The sequence below is a fragment of the Leucoraja erinacea genome, chromosome 5 (assembly GCF_028641065.1).
Source record: "Leucoraja erinacea ecotype New England chromosome 5, Leri_hhj_1, whole genome shotgun sequence".
Taxonomy (NCBI): domain Eukaryota; kingdom Metazoa; phylum Chordata; class Chondrichthyes; order Rajiformes; family Rajidae; genus Leucoraja; species Leucoraja erinaceus.
In genome coordinates, this window is record NC_073381.1 from 9,230,677 (window position 1) to 9,244,037 (window position 13,361).

Sequence of the window (13,361 nt, forward strand, 5' to 3'; positions counted from 1 at the left end):
CAGCGGGACAGGCAGCATCTCTGGAAAGAAGGAATCGGTGACGTTTTGGGTCAAGACCCTAATGGGCATTATTCTTCTCCATAAATTCTAATTTTTAATATGCATGTGCTTAGTGAAAAGCATGGGTGGATATGAAGGAATACTTCAAATTATGACCTTGATATTCCATTGGGTTGTTTAAGCATATAATTAATAATCACGTTTAGCTCCATGCCTGTGGTAAGAGGCCTGACTCATTAAATGCTTTAGAACTTAATTTGTCAACCATACAATAACAGTAGTATTAGTGTGTTTTTTTAAATTATCATGATCTTTCAGGAGTTGAGGTGTTCTTTAAACTTCACAGAACAAGCAAAGGATGCAATGACAATCATTGTCGAGATTAATTTATCACCATTACTCCCTATTTATGCATTTTGCATCAAATTCTGCTGGTGTTGTCTGTGCTCCATTGATCTTTTATTTGACATTCACCTTGCCAATCATCTAATTAAGCACTAATAAATGAGAAACCATGTTTTTTGTAGTGTTCTTCAGATCAATCCATATAATCACTATTCTGGTTTAAAATACGTGTACATGCTTTAGAATTCATTATGGTTATTAGATGACACTCTATGCAGAAATTGGCCATTTTGAAAATTATCCACACTAATTAATCCTTTGGCGAGCAAAGATACTAGAGTTTATTTACCCATTCGCTGCCTGTCTGGAACAGCTGCCACAGAATTTGCCACCACTGGGGTGGCACAGTGGCGCAGCGGTAGAGTTGCTGCCTTACAGCACCAGAGACTCGGATTCGATCCTGACTATGGGTGCTGCCTGTATGGAGTTTGTACCTTCTCCCCGTGACCTGTGTGGGCTTTCTCCAGGTGCTCTGTTCCCTCCCAGATTCAGATTCAAACTTTATTGTCATTGTGCAGTGTACAGTACAGAGACAACGAAATGCAGTTAGCATCTCCACACACCAAGGGTGCACAGGTTAGTAGGCTAATTGACGGTAACATTGTAAATTGACCCTAGTGTGTAGGATAATATTAGTGTGTGGGGATTGCTAGTCAGTGACTCGGTGGGGCGAAGGGCCTGTTTCCGTGCTGTATCTCTAAAAATAACTACATCTAGTTGAGAGAGTTATTTGAATTGGAGTGGTCATGCCACATTTAAAGTGCAATATTTTCCTTTGGAGTCTGCCATCTATTGACTAAAAATTGGGCGTTGGCTACTTGAGACTAGAAGTTTGAGAGTAAAATGCTTGAAATATTTCTATGTGCACATTTTTAGAGAAGCAGGAAAAACCAAATGGGAAAACGTGAATAGAGTCAAATAGTATGGGAATAGGCTAATCCACACTTGTCCCACCTGCCCATGTTTATCCCTCTAAACCTTTCCTATACATGTCCAAATGTCGTTTAAATGTTGCTATTGTTTCTGCCTTAACTACCTCCTCTGGCAGTTCATTCCATGCACCCACCTCCCTCAATATTTTGTATTGAGGAACCTCCTCACCTGTAGTGATGTCCTCTTGCACAGTCTAGGGTGCCATAGTATTCAAGAGTCTGGGTGTTAGGTGAGGATGGGGATGGGGACAGAAGGAAACTAGAATGTGGAGCACATTGGAACTTGGCCAAAGGGTGTTGAATTTTAGAAATAAAAGATCATGGCTTTTCAGAAAAGCAGTGGCTGTTGTGTTCTAACTGTCAAATAGCCTGCAAATGGTTATCACCAGATACAAGGATCTGCAGGTGCTAGTTTACAAAGTAAGATACAAAGTGCTTGGAGTAACTTGTCCGATCAGGCAGCGACTCTGGAGAATGTAGAATGGTGAAGTTTTGGGTCTGGGTCCTTTTAAAGACCGATTGTGGGATGTGGGGGGGGGGGGGTCGGCTGGAAGAGAAGAGGGGCAGGACTAAAGCCTGGCAAGTAATAGGTGGATTCAGGTGGGGGAGGGGGGGTGGTTGATAGGTAGATATTTGGATTAAGGCTGGATATGAAAAGACAGGTGTGAGACAAGAATTATGAAGCTCGAGGAAGGAATAACCATATAACCATATAACTGAATATAGAGGAAATGGGGAGGGGGGGGGGGAGTGGTGAAACAGTTGTGAGTCTAGGTGGGGCACAGGTGCTGATAGGGAGGGGGTGGCTGGAGGAAGAAGGGAGGGGGTTTGTAGCTACCTAAATTGGAGAATTCAATGTTCATATCGTTGGGTTGTAAGATACCCAAGCGGAACATGAGGTGTTATTTCTCCAGTTTGTGTGTGGTCTCATTCTGGCAATCTAGGACAAAAAGGAATGGGAATGTGAAGAGGGGTTAAATTGGTTAGCAATGGAAATCCAGTAGACTTTGGTGGACTGTTGACATGAGTATGTCACTAGACCACTTTGATTATTATTTTTATCAGTGTAATCAATTGTTATTCTCAAAACCTTCATTGAAATTACCATCATGTCCGTTACTTTGAGGAAATGCCAAAATGGGAGTACATCAGTACAGGTCCACCACCAACTTTCCGGCACCTTTGGTTCCAGAGCCTTTCTGGATTATCCGTTTTGCCGAACCAACAGAGGCCACGACATGGTGGGGGAGGGAGATTGGGGGGGGCTGAGATACCGTCCCGCCAAGTCGGCTGCGGACGTCAGCTATGGGAACAGATCTGCCGGCTCCAGCTGGGCCAGAGTTCCAGAGCCCTGGACTCGGGGGACAAATTTGACCCGCTGATCAGCGCAGTAGTCCCCATGAGGTTGAGATCAGCCTTCACACCTGGCCTAGGTGCCACATTTTAGGGGATGGGGGTAGTGTTTCAAGTGTGCTCTCGTAATTTTGTCTGGATTAAAGGAGGTGCCGGAACCAGTTGCCGGATATTTGGTGTTGGATCTGTACCTTACCTAATGTTCATTCAGCAGGTAATTAGGTTCAGGTTTATTATTGTCCCGTGTGCCAAGGTACAGTAAAAAAACTTGTTTTGCATGCTATTCTTTCAAATCGAATAATACTATACAATGATACTATACCATACAGAGATCTCCCGGTTGCTAAACACTTCAACTCCTCCTCCCATTCCCACACCGACCTTTCTGTCCTGGGCCTCCTCCATTGTCAGAGTGAGGCCCAGCAAAAATTGGAGGAACAGCACCCCAACAGCATGAACATTGACTTCTCTAACTTAAAGTAACCATTGCTTCTCCTCTCTGTCCATCCCTCCCCCATGCCAGTTCTCCGACGAGTCTTTTTGTCTCCGACTGCATTCTATCTCTGTTCTAACCTCTGACACCGTACTAATCAAGAATCTACTGTATCTATCTCCGCCTTAAATACCCAGTGCATTCAAAAAGTATTCAGACCCCTTCACTTTTTCCACATTTTGTTACATTACAGCCTTATTTTAAAATGGATTAAATTCTTTTTTTTTATCATCAATCTACACCCAAAACCCCAGATTGAAGAAGCGAAAACAAATTTTTTCAAAGTAATTAAAAATACATAACTGAAATATCACATTTACATAAGTTACGACACTCAAAATTGAACTTGGGTTCATCCTGTTTTCATTGGTTATCCTTGAAATGTTTCTACAACTTGATTGGAGTCCACCAGTGGTAAATTAAATTGGATGGAAGATCAAAAAATATTAGCAAGCTGCCAACTTCATTTAACTTCATAAGAGATAAAGGGAACTGTGTGTGTTCGCACTGACACAAAACATATTTATAGTCTATACTATTGTCAGACTTTGCAACCTCATGACAATGACATCCTTCTAAATGTTTGCGAGAACCATTACGCAGGTGTGACTGGATGTTTGACCATGTGTGACATTTTCCTCGGTGTTCATCTCCCAGCTGACAATCACCCTGGTTTAGTGAATTAATAAGGGCCATGCAACACCATTCACAACTATAAGACAGTAACTTCACCAGGAGTGCTATTAACCAGTGCGCACCCAACTCTCCCACCATCCCATCCCTCTCTTCTCTTCCCCTCACCCCTTCCCTTCCCTCATCTGACATTCCCACCACCTCCAGCCCCATCACATACTCCACCCATCTGCCAATCAGCCCCCTTCACCTGTAGAGGAGAGAGTTTCAGTTTAGAGATACAGCAGAGAAACAGGCCTTTCGGCTCACCGAGTCCACGCCGACCAGCGATCCCTGTATGCTTACACTATCCTACACACACTTGGGACAGTTTATAATTATACCAAGCTAATTAACCTACAAACCTGTACGTCTATAGAGCGGGGAGGAAACCGGAAATCCCAGAGAAAACCCACGCTGGTCACGGGGAGAACGTACAAACTCCGTACAGACAGGATCCGTTGTCAGGATCAAACCTGGGTCTCTGGCGCTGCAAGGCAGCAACTCTACCGCTGTGTCACCACCATGCTGGTGCTATAGTCATAGTTTTTTACCTCGGATTAAAATGTCAAATATCTGAGGGGCAAATTTTGCAGATGACACCAATATTGTTAGGGCTTGTATTGTGAGAAAGGCTATCCCTTGATGTAAATCCTGCGGGATATAGATCTGCTATAGAAATGGGCAGAGAAACTGATGTAGAGAGGGATCTTGGGGTCCAGGTCCATAACTCCCTGAAAGTGACAACTTAAAAGTAGTGAAGCAGACGTCCTGGTATGCTTGCTTTCATAGGTCATGTAAGAGTCAGGAAGTCATGACGTAGCTTTGCAAGATATTTTGTGCAAGTTAAAGTCCGATTAAGGATAGTTGAAAGGTAAGGTCTCCAATGAAGTGGATGGGAAGTCTCGTTTGGGTGAAACTAAGGTGATCAATGGGAATACGCTGTAACCAACCTTAAATTGGTCAACGAATGAAAGGGGATTGTCAGAGAGTGAGAACATAGTCAAAGGAATGTACAAAAATAATGTGGAACTTGTGAAATGCAAAGGAGGAGAGCAAGATCACAAGGTCATTTCCTCCATTGCCAGAGAGGAAAAAAAAGACTAAGCTAATATCGCAGATAGGACACACAAAGTGTTGGAGTAACTCAGCGAGTCAAGAAGCATCTCTGAAGAACGTGCATGGGTGACGTTTTGGATCGGGGCCCTTCTTCATCTTAGTGTGTGTGTGTGGAGGGGTTTGGGGCAGCGAGGAGAAAACTGGAAGAGAGGAGGGCAGAACAAAGCCTGGCAGATAAGGGGTTGTTATTGGCGAGGGGAGTTGGGGGGTGTTTAATAGGCAGATGGTGGACAGAGATGAAAAGACAGGATGTGAAGCAAAAGGTAGGAATGTAGGTGGGAGGGGGAGAGGGAAGGAAAAAATAGGTGCGAGTCAGGTGGGGCACAGGGGAAAAGGGGGTAGAGGATTACCTAATTCAATATTCATTCAGTTGGGTTGCAAGCTACCCAAGCGGCATATGAGCTGTTGTTCCTCCAGTTTGCGTGTGGCCTCACTCTGGCAATGGAGGAGATGCAGGACAGAAAGGTCACAGATGGATGACACAGGCAGACGTAGAAATCATGTTACCTGAAGCCGTAGAGTTCAGTACTAGACTAGAAGGCTTACAGCATGAGTGGCTTCATCAGTCGGGGCATTGAGGCTGGGGCCCAGGTCGGCACCACATGGAGGCGTGAAGTGGGGTGTCGACAGCGGTGAAGCCTCGCGGCGGTGGCGGCAGTGATGCCTCGCGAGTCGACCCGCGGTCGATGAGAGCGAGGATAACCGACCGCTGTGAGGAGGGGAGGAAGGACTATGGGGACTTGGCGTGGGGGAAATGTTGGGGGTGGGGTGACTAAAGGAGGAACCAGCGCGCTTTGCATCTTTGTCAGCGCCGTAGGTGGGGATGCTATTTGCATACATTGGTGTATGCAAGCACAGAATCTCACTGTACCTAGTCACATGACAATCAAGTATTCCTATTCCTAAAGTCAGGAGGTCATGTTGCAGCTTTCTGACAGTTTGGTTAGGCCACCTTTGAGCATTATGTGTAGTTCCCATCGGGCATTGCAGGAAGGATATGGAGGATGTGCAGAGGAGGTTTACCGGAATGTTTAATGTTTGGTCTCTCCAAGGTAGAGTTGTTCATATTGCGCATACTGGATGTAGGTACACCAGAGTGGAAAAAATGCAGGTGAGCCACTGCATCATCTGGAAAGGAAGAGATGAAAGTACCAGATGGACACAAAGTGCTGGAGTAACATCAGCGGCTCAGGCAGCATCTCTGGAGAAAATGGATGGGTCGGGACAAGAGGAAAGGACAAGAGTTCTATTGCCTGCAGTTGCAAAGGAAATTGCAGTAAGAAGTTTGGGTATGGTGAAGGTAATTGGGAGGGGGTCTCTGCAAATTGCTGAAAGAAGACAGGAATATATCTAAATTCTCCAGGTCTAATTGAAGTTAATAGACCTGAAACATTATCCACGGATAATGCCTAACCTGCTGAACATTTCCCCCATTCTCTTGTTTCCCATTTCTAACGTTCCAGCATCAAAAATGTTCTTGGTATTTGGTTTAGAGTTGCAGCATGGAATTGGGCCCTTCGGCCCACCGAGTCCATGCTGATCAACAATCACCCGTACACCAGGTCTATCCTACACACCAAGGACAAATTCTAGAAGCCAATTAACCTACAAATCTTCACGTCTTTGGAGTGTGGGAGGAAACCCACGCGGTCACATGGACAACGTGCAAACTCCGAACAGACGGCACCCCGTGGTCAGGATTGAACTCGGGTCTCTGGCGACAACTGTAAGGCCACAACTCTAGCACTACACCACTGTGCCACCCCCATATTTTGTTGTCTATTGTTAAGGAAAGGGATTTGTTAGTTTGAAAGCAGGAGATGAGTCTCGACCCGAAACATCACCCATTCCTTCTCTCCAGAGATGCTGCCTGTCCCGCCGAGTTACCCCAGCATTTTGTGTCTATCTTCGGTTTAAACCAGCATCTGCAGCTCTTCCCACGCAATAATGTTCTCTGATGCTTTTTGCTCAAGCTATTAATTTGTTTTGTCTTATCTATAGGTGATTCTATATACATGAGTAGCCCAGAAGGCAACTTCTTTTGCACTCAACTTGAAGGAATAACTGAGCTTATCCTCATGGCTGCTGGTACTGGCTTCACTCCCATGGTTAAACTCATCATCTTCGCTTTGAAGATTTTGAATTTCAGGTCAGTTTGTTTTTTCGTTGTAATCATTTTTTCAGACATTACGCGTTTCTGCTTAATTGCATTGTAATTCATTTGTCAGTAATTGCCTCATATGCATGATCAACCAATCCCTGGTTTGTTATTTTTAGTTGGTTGCCTTCAAATACTCAAAAGGAAAAATGATCTGCTCAATATGCAAATATTTTTTTGTAATTTTTACGCTTTTTAGGGAAATCTTGAAAAATTATAATATGAGATATTGAAGCATTGAGGCATGTCTTAACATTGAAGGCAAGAAAACAAACTATTATTAATAAATCGTGGGCTATACAATAACATTCACAACTGTTCACCTTTGCAGTAATGTCATCACTTGTCTTCCACTTTTCCAGATATTTTGTTTTAGGTTTCTTATTAAAAATAGCCATAATCTATTTTGGCAAATTAAACAAGATTGAGACATTAAAAAGACAAGCCCTCAATCTGTCCTCAATTTTAGACACAAAGCGCTAGAGTAATTCAGCACCTCAGGTCACATCTCTGAGGAGCATGGATAGGTGACCATTCAGGTCGGAACCCGTCTTCAGATCCTGTCATCAATTTTTCCCTATTTTTCATCGGCTTTAGTTTTTTTTAATTTATGCTCATTAAAATGCTTTTTTTTATAACCTTGCCTGTCCTGCGCCTGTCTATTTTCGGGAAATCCATTATTTAGTTTTAATAATATCCTTGCGTTTTGCTACCATGGAGGTTGTCATGGAAATGCTATTTGTGCGATAGCCATGTCAATTAGTCCAGCGCTGGGTCATCAGTAGGAGGCGGGAGGTGTAAGTAAACTGTAAAGTTGTCTGTGTCCCTGTATTTCAAAGATTGGAAGCACGCGCTTACCTTCAACTACTCATCTGCCATGCCTGTAATTAGCAGTAATTTTGGGCTATTGTGTTAACGTTGAGCAGACTCCATTTTGCTAGATCAACGATAACATTCCATTCAATAATGAAACCCCGTCCATTTTAATTGGTCTCTTAGCCCATTGTCTTGATAGTGCAGTTTTTTGTGCATTGAAAATACATGTACACACAGTAAGGGGGAGGGGAGGGGGGGGAAGAGTCTTGCCAAGGTTATGGGGAGAAAGCAGGAGAATGCGGTTAGGAGGGAGAGATAGATCAGCCATGATTGAATGGCTTAGACTGGCCTAATTCTGCTCCTATAACTTACCTTATCTCTTGAATTCCATTGCTCAGTATATCATAGAAACATAGAAAATAAGTGCACCAGGAGGCCACTCGGCCCTTCGAGCCAGCATCGCCATTCATTATGATCATGGCTGATCATCCACAATCAGTAACCCGTGCCTGCCTTCTCCCATACCCCTTGTTTTCGCTAGCCCCAAGAGCTCCATCTTACTCTCTTTTAAATTAATCCAGTGAATTGGTCTCCACTGCATTCTGTAGCCGAGAATTCCACAAATTCACAACTCTCTGGGTGAAAAAGTTTTTTCTCATCTCAGTTTTAAATGGCCTCCCCTTTATTCTTAGACTGTGGCTCCTGGTTCTGGACTCCCCCAACATTGGGAACATTTTTCCTGCGTCTAGCTTGTCCAGTCCGTTTATAATTTTATATGTTTTCAATAAGATCAAAATCCATGGATCAAAATATATGAAATGGGATTGGTTGTAATTGGCAGACACAAGAAAATGCAGATGCTGGTTTACAAAAACAGATAAAGTGCTGGAGTAACTCAGTGGGTCAGGCCACATCACTGGAGAACTTGCATAGGTGCGTTTTGGGTCGGATTCCGAACCAGGTTTTTACCTTAAAGGGCAGCATGGTGGCGCAGTTGTAGAGTTATGAACTGTTCCAGGGAGGGAACAGATGGGTGACATTTTGGGTGTGGACGCTTATTTAAACTTCTGAGATTTAGAAATTAGTATAAGATAAAGGGAAAACAATTCCATTCTTTTGTTTCAGAAAAATCCGACTGGTGGTAATTAACAAGGAAGAAAGGGATATTTTGTGGAAGGATCAATTGGACAAGTTGGCCTCAACAGACCAAAGGTAACATGGTGTTCATACTCAAGTAGAACTCAAAAATTAACCCTTCAGCCCACCATGTCCATGCCATACCTATACTTGTTCTATGCTAGTTCCATTTACCAGCTTTTGGTAACCTTACATGCCTTGGTAATTCAAGTGCTTGAATCATGTGAGAGTACCGATCTCCATTGCTATTCAGGCAATATGTTCCAGTTTCCAACCATTGGGTGAAAAAACTTCCATCTCAGATCCATCACTAAACCTGTCATTTTACATGCATGCCCTCTAATCTAATGATTAATCTAATCATCTATTTAATCTACTAGAAAATAATAGATCTATTGGAAAATAAATTAATGAAGATAAATTATTCTGACTGTGTTCATCACCATTATTATTTTCTGAGTGGCCCATTATTACTTCCATAATAAGAAAACATCATTTTCTATGTGGCCCATTGTTGTGTTTGATAAATCACCAGATACAGACAACAGAGTGTATGTAACAAGGCATTTTATTACACTGTAAAATAAGGCACATAGACTCGCGTATCCGCGTACACACTCGCAAGACCCCGAGCACAAGGCAAAGAGTGTCGTTGGGTAGTGATCTGTTGTCGATCTCCTGGCACCGTTGGCGATACGGTCCGAGGCCGGGGTTCTTTCCTGCTTTGGGAGGACGCCCGACACGGTCCTTTATGATGTTTCTCTGCCATGAACCAATCATTAGATCGTCCATTAAGGCTGTGCCTCACTTAGCCTGTTGTCCACTGTGTTTTCTGCACTACTTGCGGTAAGGGGCGTATGTGGTCCACCTAACTATTGTGTTTTGTTCAGCAAGCCCAGACATGACCAGACATTCCCAGACTTGTTTGGTAGCATCCACTTGTGTTCGTAGGGTTTGGAATTCTGTGCTGCTAATTTAGCTGACAACTACATTTTAGCAAACATGGTCTGTTTAACCATTACAGTACACCCATTATTACTTCCATTTGACAGGTACACAAAGAGTCAAGAGTGTTTTATTGTCGTATGTCCCAGATAGAACAATGAAATTCTTACTTGCTGCAGCACAACGGAATATGTAAACATAGTACACTGTGATCAAGAGAGAAAAACAAAGAAGAAAACAAGTTCAGTGTGTGTGTGTGTGTGTATACACACACACACACACACACACACACACACACACACACACACACACACACACACACACACACACACACACACACAAAAAGGTTTAAAAGGTTATGGGTCAAAGAAGGCCAGGTGGGACTAGCATAGGTGGAGCATCTTGGTTAGTTTAGAAATACAGCGTGGAAACAGGCCCTTCAGCCCACCAAGTCCACACCAACCAGCAAACGTACCAGCTCCATACAGACAACACCTGTATTCCGGATCGAACCAGGGTCTGTGGCACTGCAGGGCAGCAACTCCACCGAGGTACAGTGAAAAGCTTTTGTTGTATGTTAACCAGTCAGCTGAAAGACAATACCTGATTACAACCGAGCAGTGCACTGTGTAGACGCATGATAAAGGGAATGACATTTAGTGCAAGGTAAAGTCCAATTAAAGATAATCCAAGGGTCTCCAATGAGGTAGATAGTAGCTCGGGGCCGCTGTCTAGGAGATAGGATGTTCAGCTGTAGGATAGAGCTGGGAAAAAACTGTCCCTGTATCTGGAGGTGTGCACTTTCATGCTTCTAATCCTGTTGCCTGATGGGAGAGGAGAGAAGAGGAAGTGGCCAGGGTGTGACTCGACCTTGATTATGCTGCTGGCCTTGCCAAAGCAGCGTGATGTATAAATGGAGGCAATGGTGCATCCCAATGAAATACTTTCTACAGCGCATCTGTAGAAGTTGGTGAGAGTTGTTGGGGACATGTCAAGCTTCCTAAGGCGTTGATGTGCTTTCTTGGCCATCGCTACAATAGGCAATAGGTGTAGGAGTAGGCCATTCGGCCCATCGAGCCAGCACCACTAATCACTGTGACCATGGCTGATCATCCACAATCAGTCCCCCGTTCCTGCCTGCTCCCCATAATCCATTGACTCCGTTATCTTTAAGAACTCTATCTAACTCTCTCTTGAAAGCATCCAGAAAATTGGCCGCCACTGCCTTCTGAGGCAGAGAATTCCACAAATATGGATGGTCCAGGACAAGTTGTTGGTGATATTTACTCCTAGGAATTTGAAGTTTTCAACCATCTCTACTTTGGCACCGTCAATGCAAAATGTGATATGTGTACCACTTTGCTTCCTGAAGTCGATCATTACCTCGTGTGTCTTGCTGACGTTGAGAGAAAGGTAGACACAATAAGCTGAAATAACTCAGCGGGTCATGCAGCATCTCTGGAGAAAAGGAATAGGTGACGTTTCGGGTCGAGACCCTTCTTCAGACAGGGTTAAAACATGGTCATAGAGTCGGAGAGCAGGAGGAATCCACATAGGAGCAGCGAGAGAGGATGTTGCCTTGACACCAACACACAAGGTACTCAATCTCCTTCCTGTACTCCGACTCATCATTACGTGATATCTGGCCCACAGTGGTGGTGTCGCCTGCGAATTTGTAAATTCAATTGGATTTCTACATGGCTGCACAGTCATGGGTGTATAAGGAATGGTACAGGTGTCAGGGGTTATGGGGAGAAGGCAGGAGAATGGGGTTGAGTGGGAAAGCTAGATGAGCTGTGATTGAATGGCTGATTGAATGTAGACCTGATGGGCCTAATTCTTCTCCTGTATAACGTAGTAAAGAAAGAGGCTGAGAACGCATCCTTTGTGGAGCACCAGTGTTGAGGATTATCATAGAGGTTGATTTGTCCCCTATCCTCACTAATTGTGGTCTGTTGGCCATGAAGTCGAAGATCCAAAGATGATTGTTGACTGCCAAATTCTAAGAATTTGGAGATGAGTTTGGATGGGATAATGGTATTGATGGTAGTCTACAAAAAGAGTCAGACACAGGAGTCTCTCCGATCCAGGTGTTTAAGAAAGAACTTCAGATGCTGGTAAAATCGAAGGTAGGCACAAAATGCTGGAGAAACTCAGCGGGTGAGGCAGCATCTATGGAGAGAAGGAATTGACGATGTTTCAGTCTGGAGACGGGTCTCAACCCGAAACGTCGCAAATTCCTTCTCTCCATAGATGCTACCTCACCTGCTGAGTTTCTCCAGCGTTTTGTGTTTTTCCAGGTGTTCTAGGCGTGAGTGTACGGCCAGGGAGATGCCATCAGCCATGGAGGCAAACTGCAGTACAATCGCTAATATATCGATATCTATATTACTAAAGGTCTGTTCTTGACCGGTTTTGGCCATCTGTGCTGCGATTTCCAAGAGAATGCCGCCACCTACGGCCGTCATTGTTGGCCACCTTGCTCAGAGCCCCCCATTCCGCCGCATGTGTGCCGAGGAATTTTCCCGTTGATTTAAAATGACAGAGATATTAATGTTTTTACAAAATTCCCCATTCTCTCTGCTGCCCCCGCTGGCTGCTGGGGGGAGGGACTATAAAACCAGGAAGTGGTGTGCCTCACAGTCTCTTCAAGATGGAGGAAGGCAGAGGGTCACGTTTCTCTGAGCTGTGAATAACACTGAACACATGTCTACTCAAATGTAAGTGCCCTTAGTGGTTCTAAAATGCTGGCAGAATGTGTCTATTGGTTCTAAAGCTTGCAAAAGAAGTGTCTATTGGTTCTAAAGCTTGCAAAAAATGTCTATTGGTTCTAAAGCTTGCAAAAAGTGTCTCTATTGGTTCTAAAGCTTGCAAAAAATGTCTATTGGTTCTAAAGCTTGCATAAAATGTCTATTGGTTCTAAAGCTTGCAAAAAATGTCTATTGGTTCGAAAGCTTGCAAAAAATGTCTATTGGTTCTAAAGCTAGCAAAAAATGTCTATTGGCAAAAAAGTGTCTATTGGTTATAAAGCTTGCAAAAAATGTCTATTGGTTCTAAAACTTGCAAAAAATGTCTATTGGTTCTAAAGCTTGCAAAAAAATGTCTATTGGTTCTAAAGCTTGCAAAACAAGTGTCTATTGGTTCTAAAGCTTGCAAAAAAAATGTCTATTGCTTCTAAAGCTTGCAAAAAATGTCTATTGGTTCTAAAGCTTGCAAAAAAAATGACTATTGGTTCTAAAATGGTTCATACTAGCGCTCCGGAAATCCCCCCCCCCCCCCCCCCCCCCCCCCACTGGTCAGCAATATTGGAAGTGGTGCAGAGGTGGAATAT

General features: G+C 43.7%; 1 protein-coding gene across 2 annotated transcripts in view; it reads left to right on the plus strand.

The window, feature by feature from the left end:
• Positions 1-13,361, plus strand: part of LOC129696918 (cytochrome b5 reductase 4) — a 101,285-nt gene that overhangs the window by 63,505 nt on the left and 24,419 nt on the right. For both annotated transcript variants that reach the window (XM_055635019.1, XM_055635020.1), the window contains 2 exons: positions 6,976-7,123; positions 9,074-9,160. In XM_055635019.1, the coding sequence (XP_055490994.1) occupies positions 6,976-7,123; positions 9,074-9,160 (235 nt within the window). The remainder of the gene's footprint in view (positions 1-6,975; positions 7,124-9,073; positions 9,161-13,361) is intronic.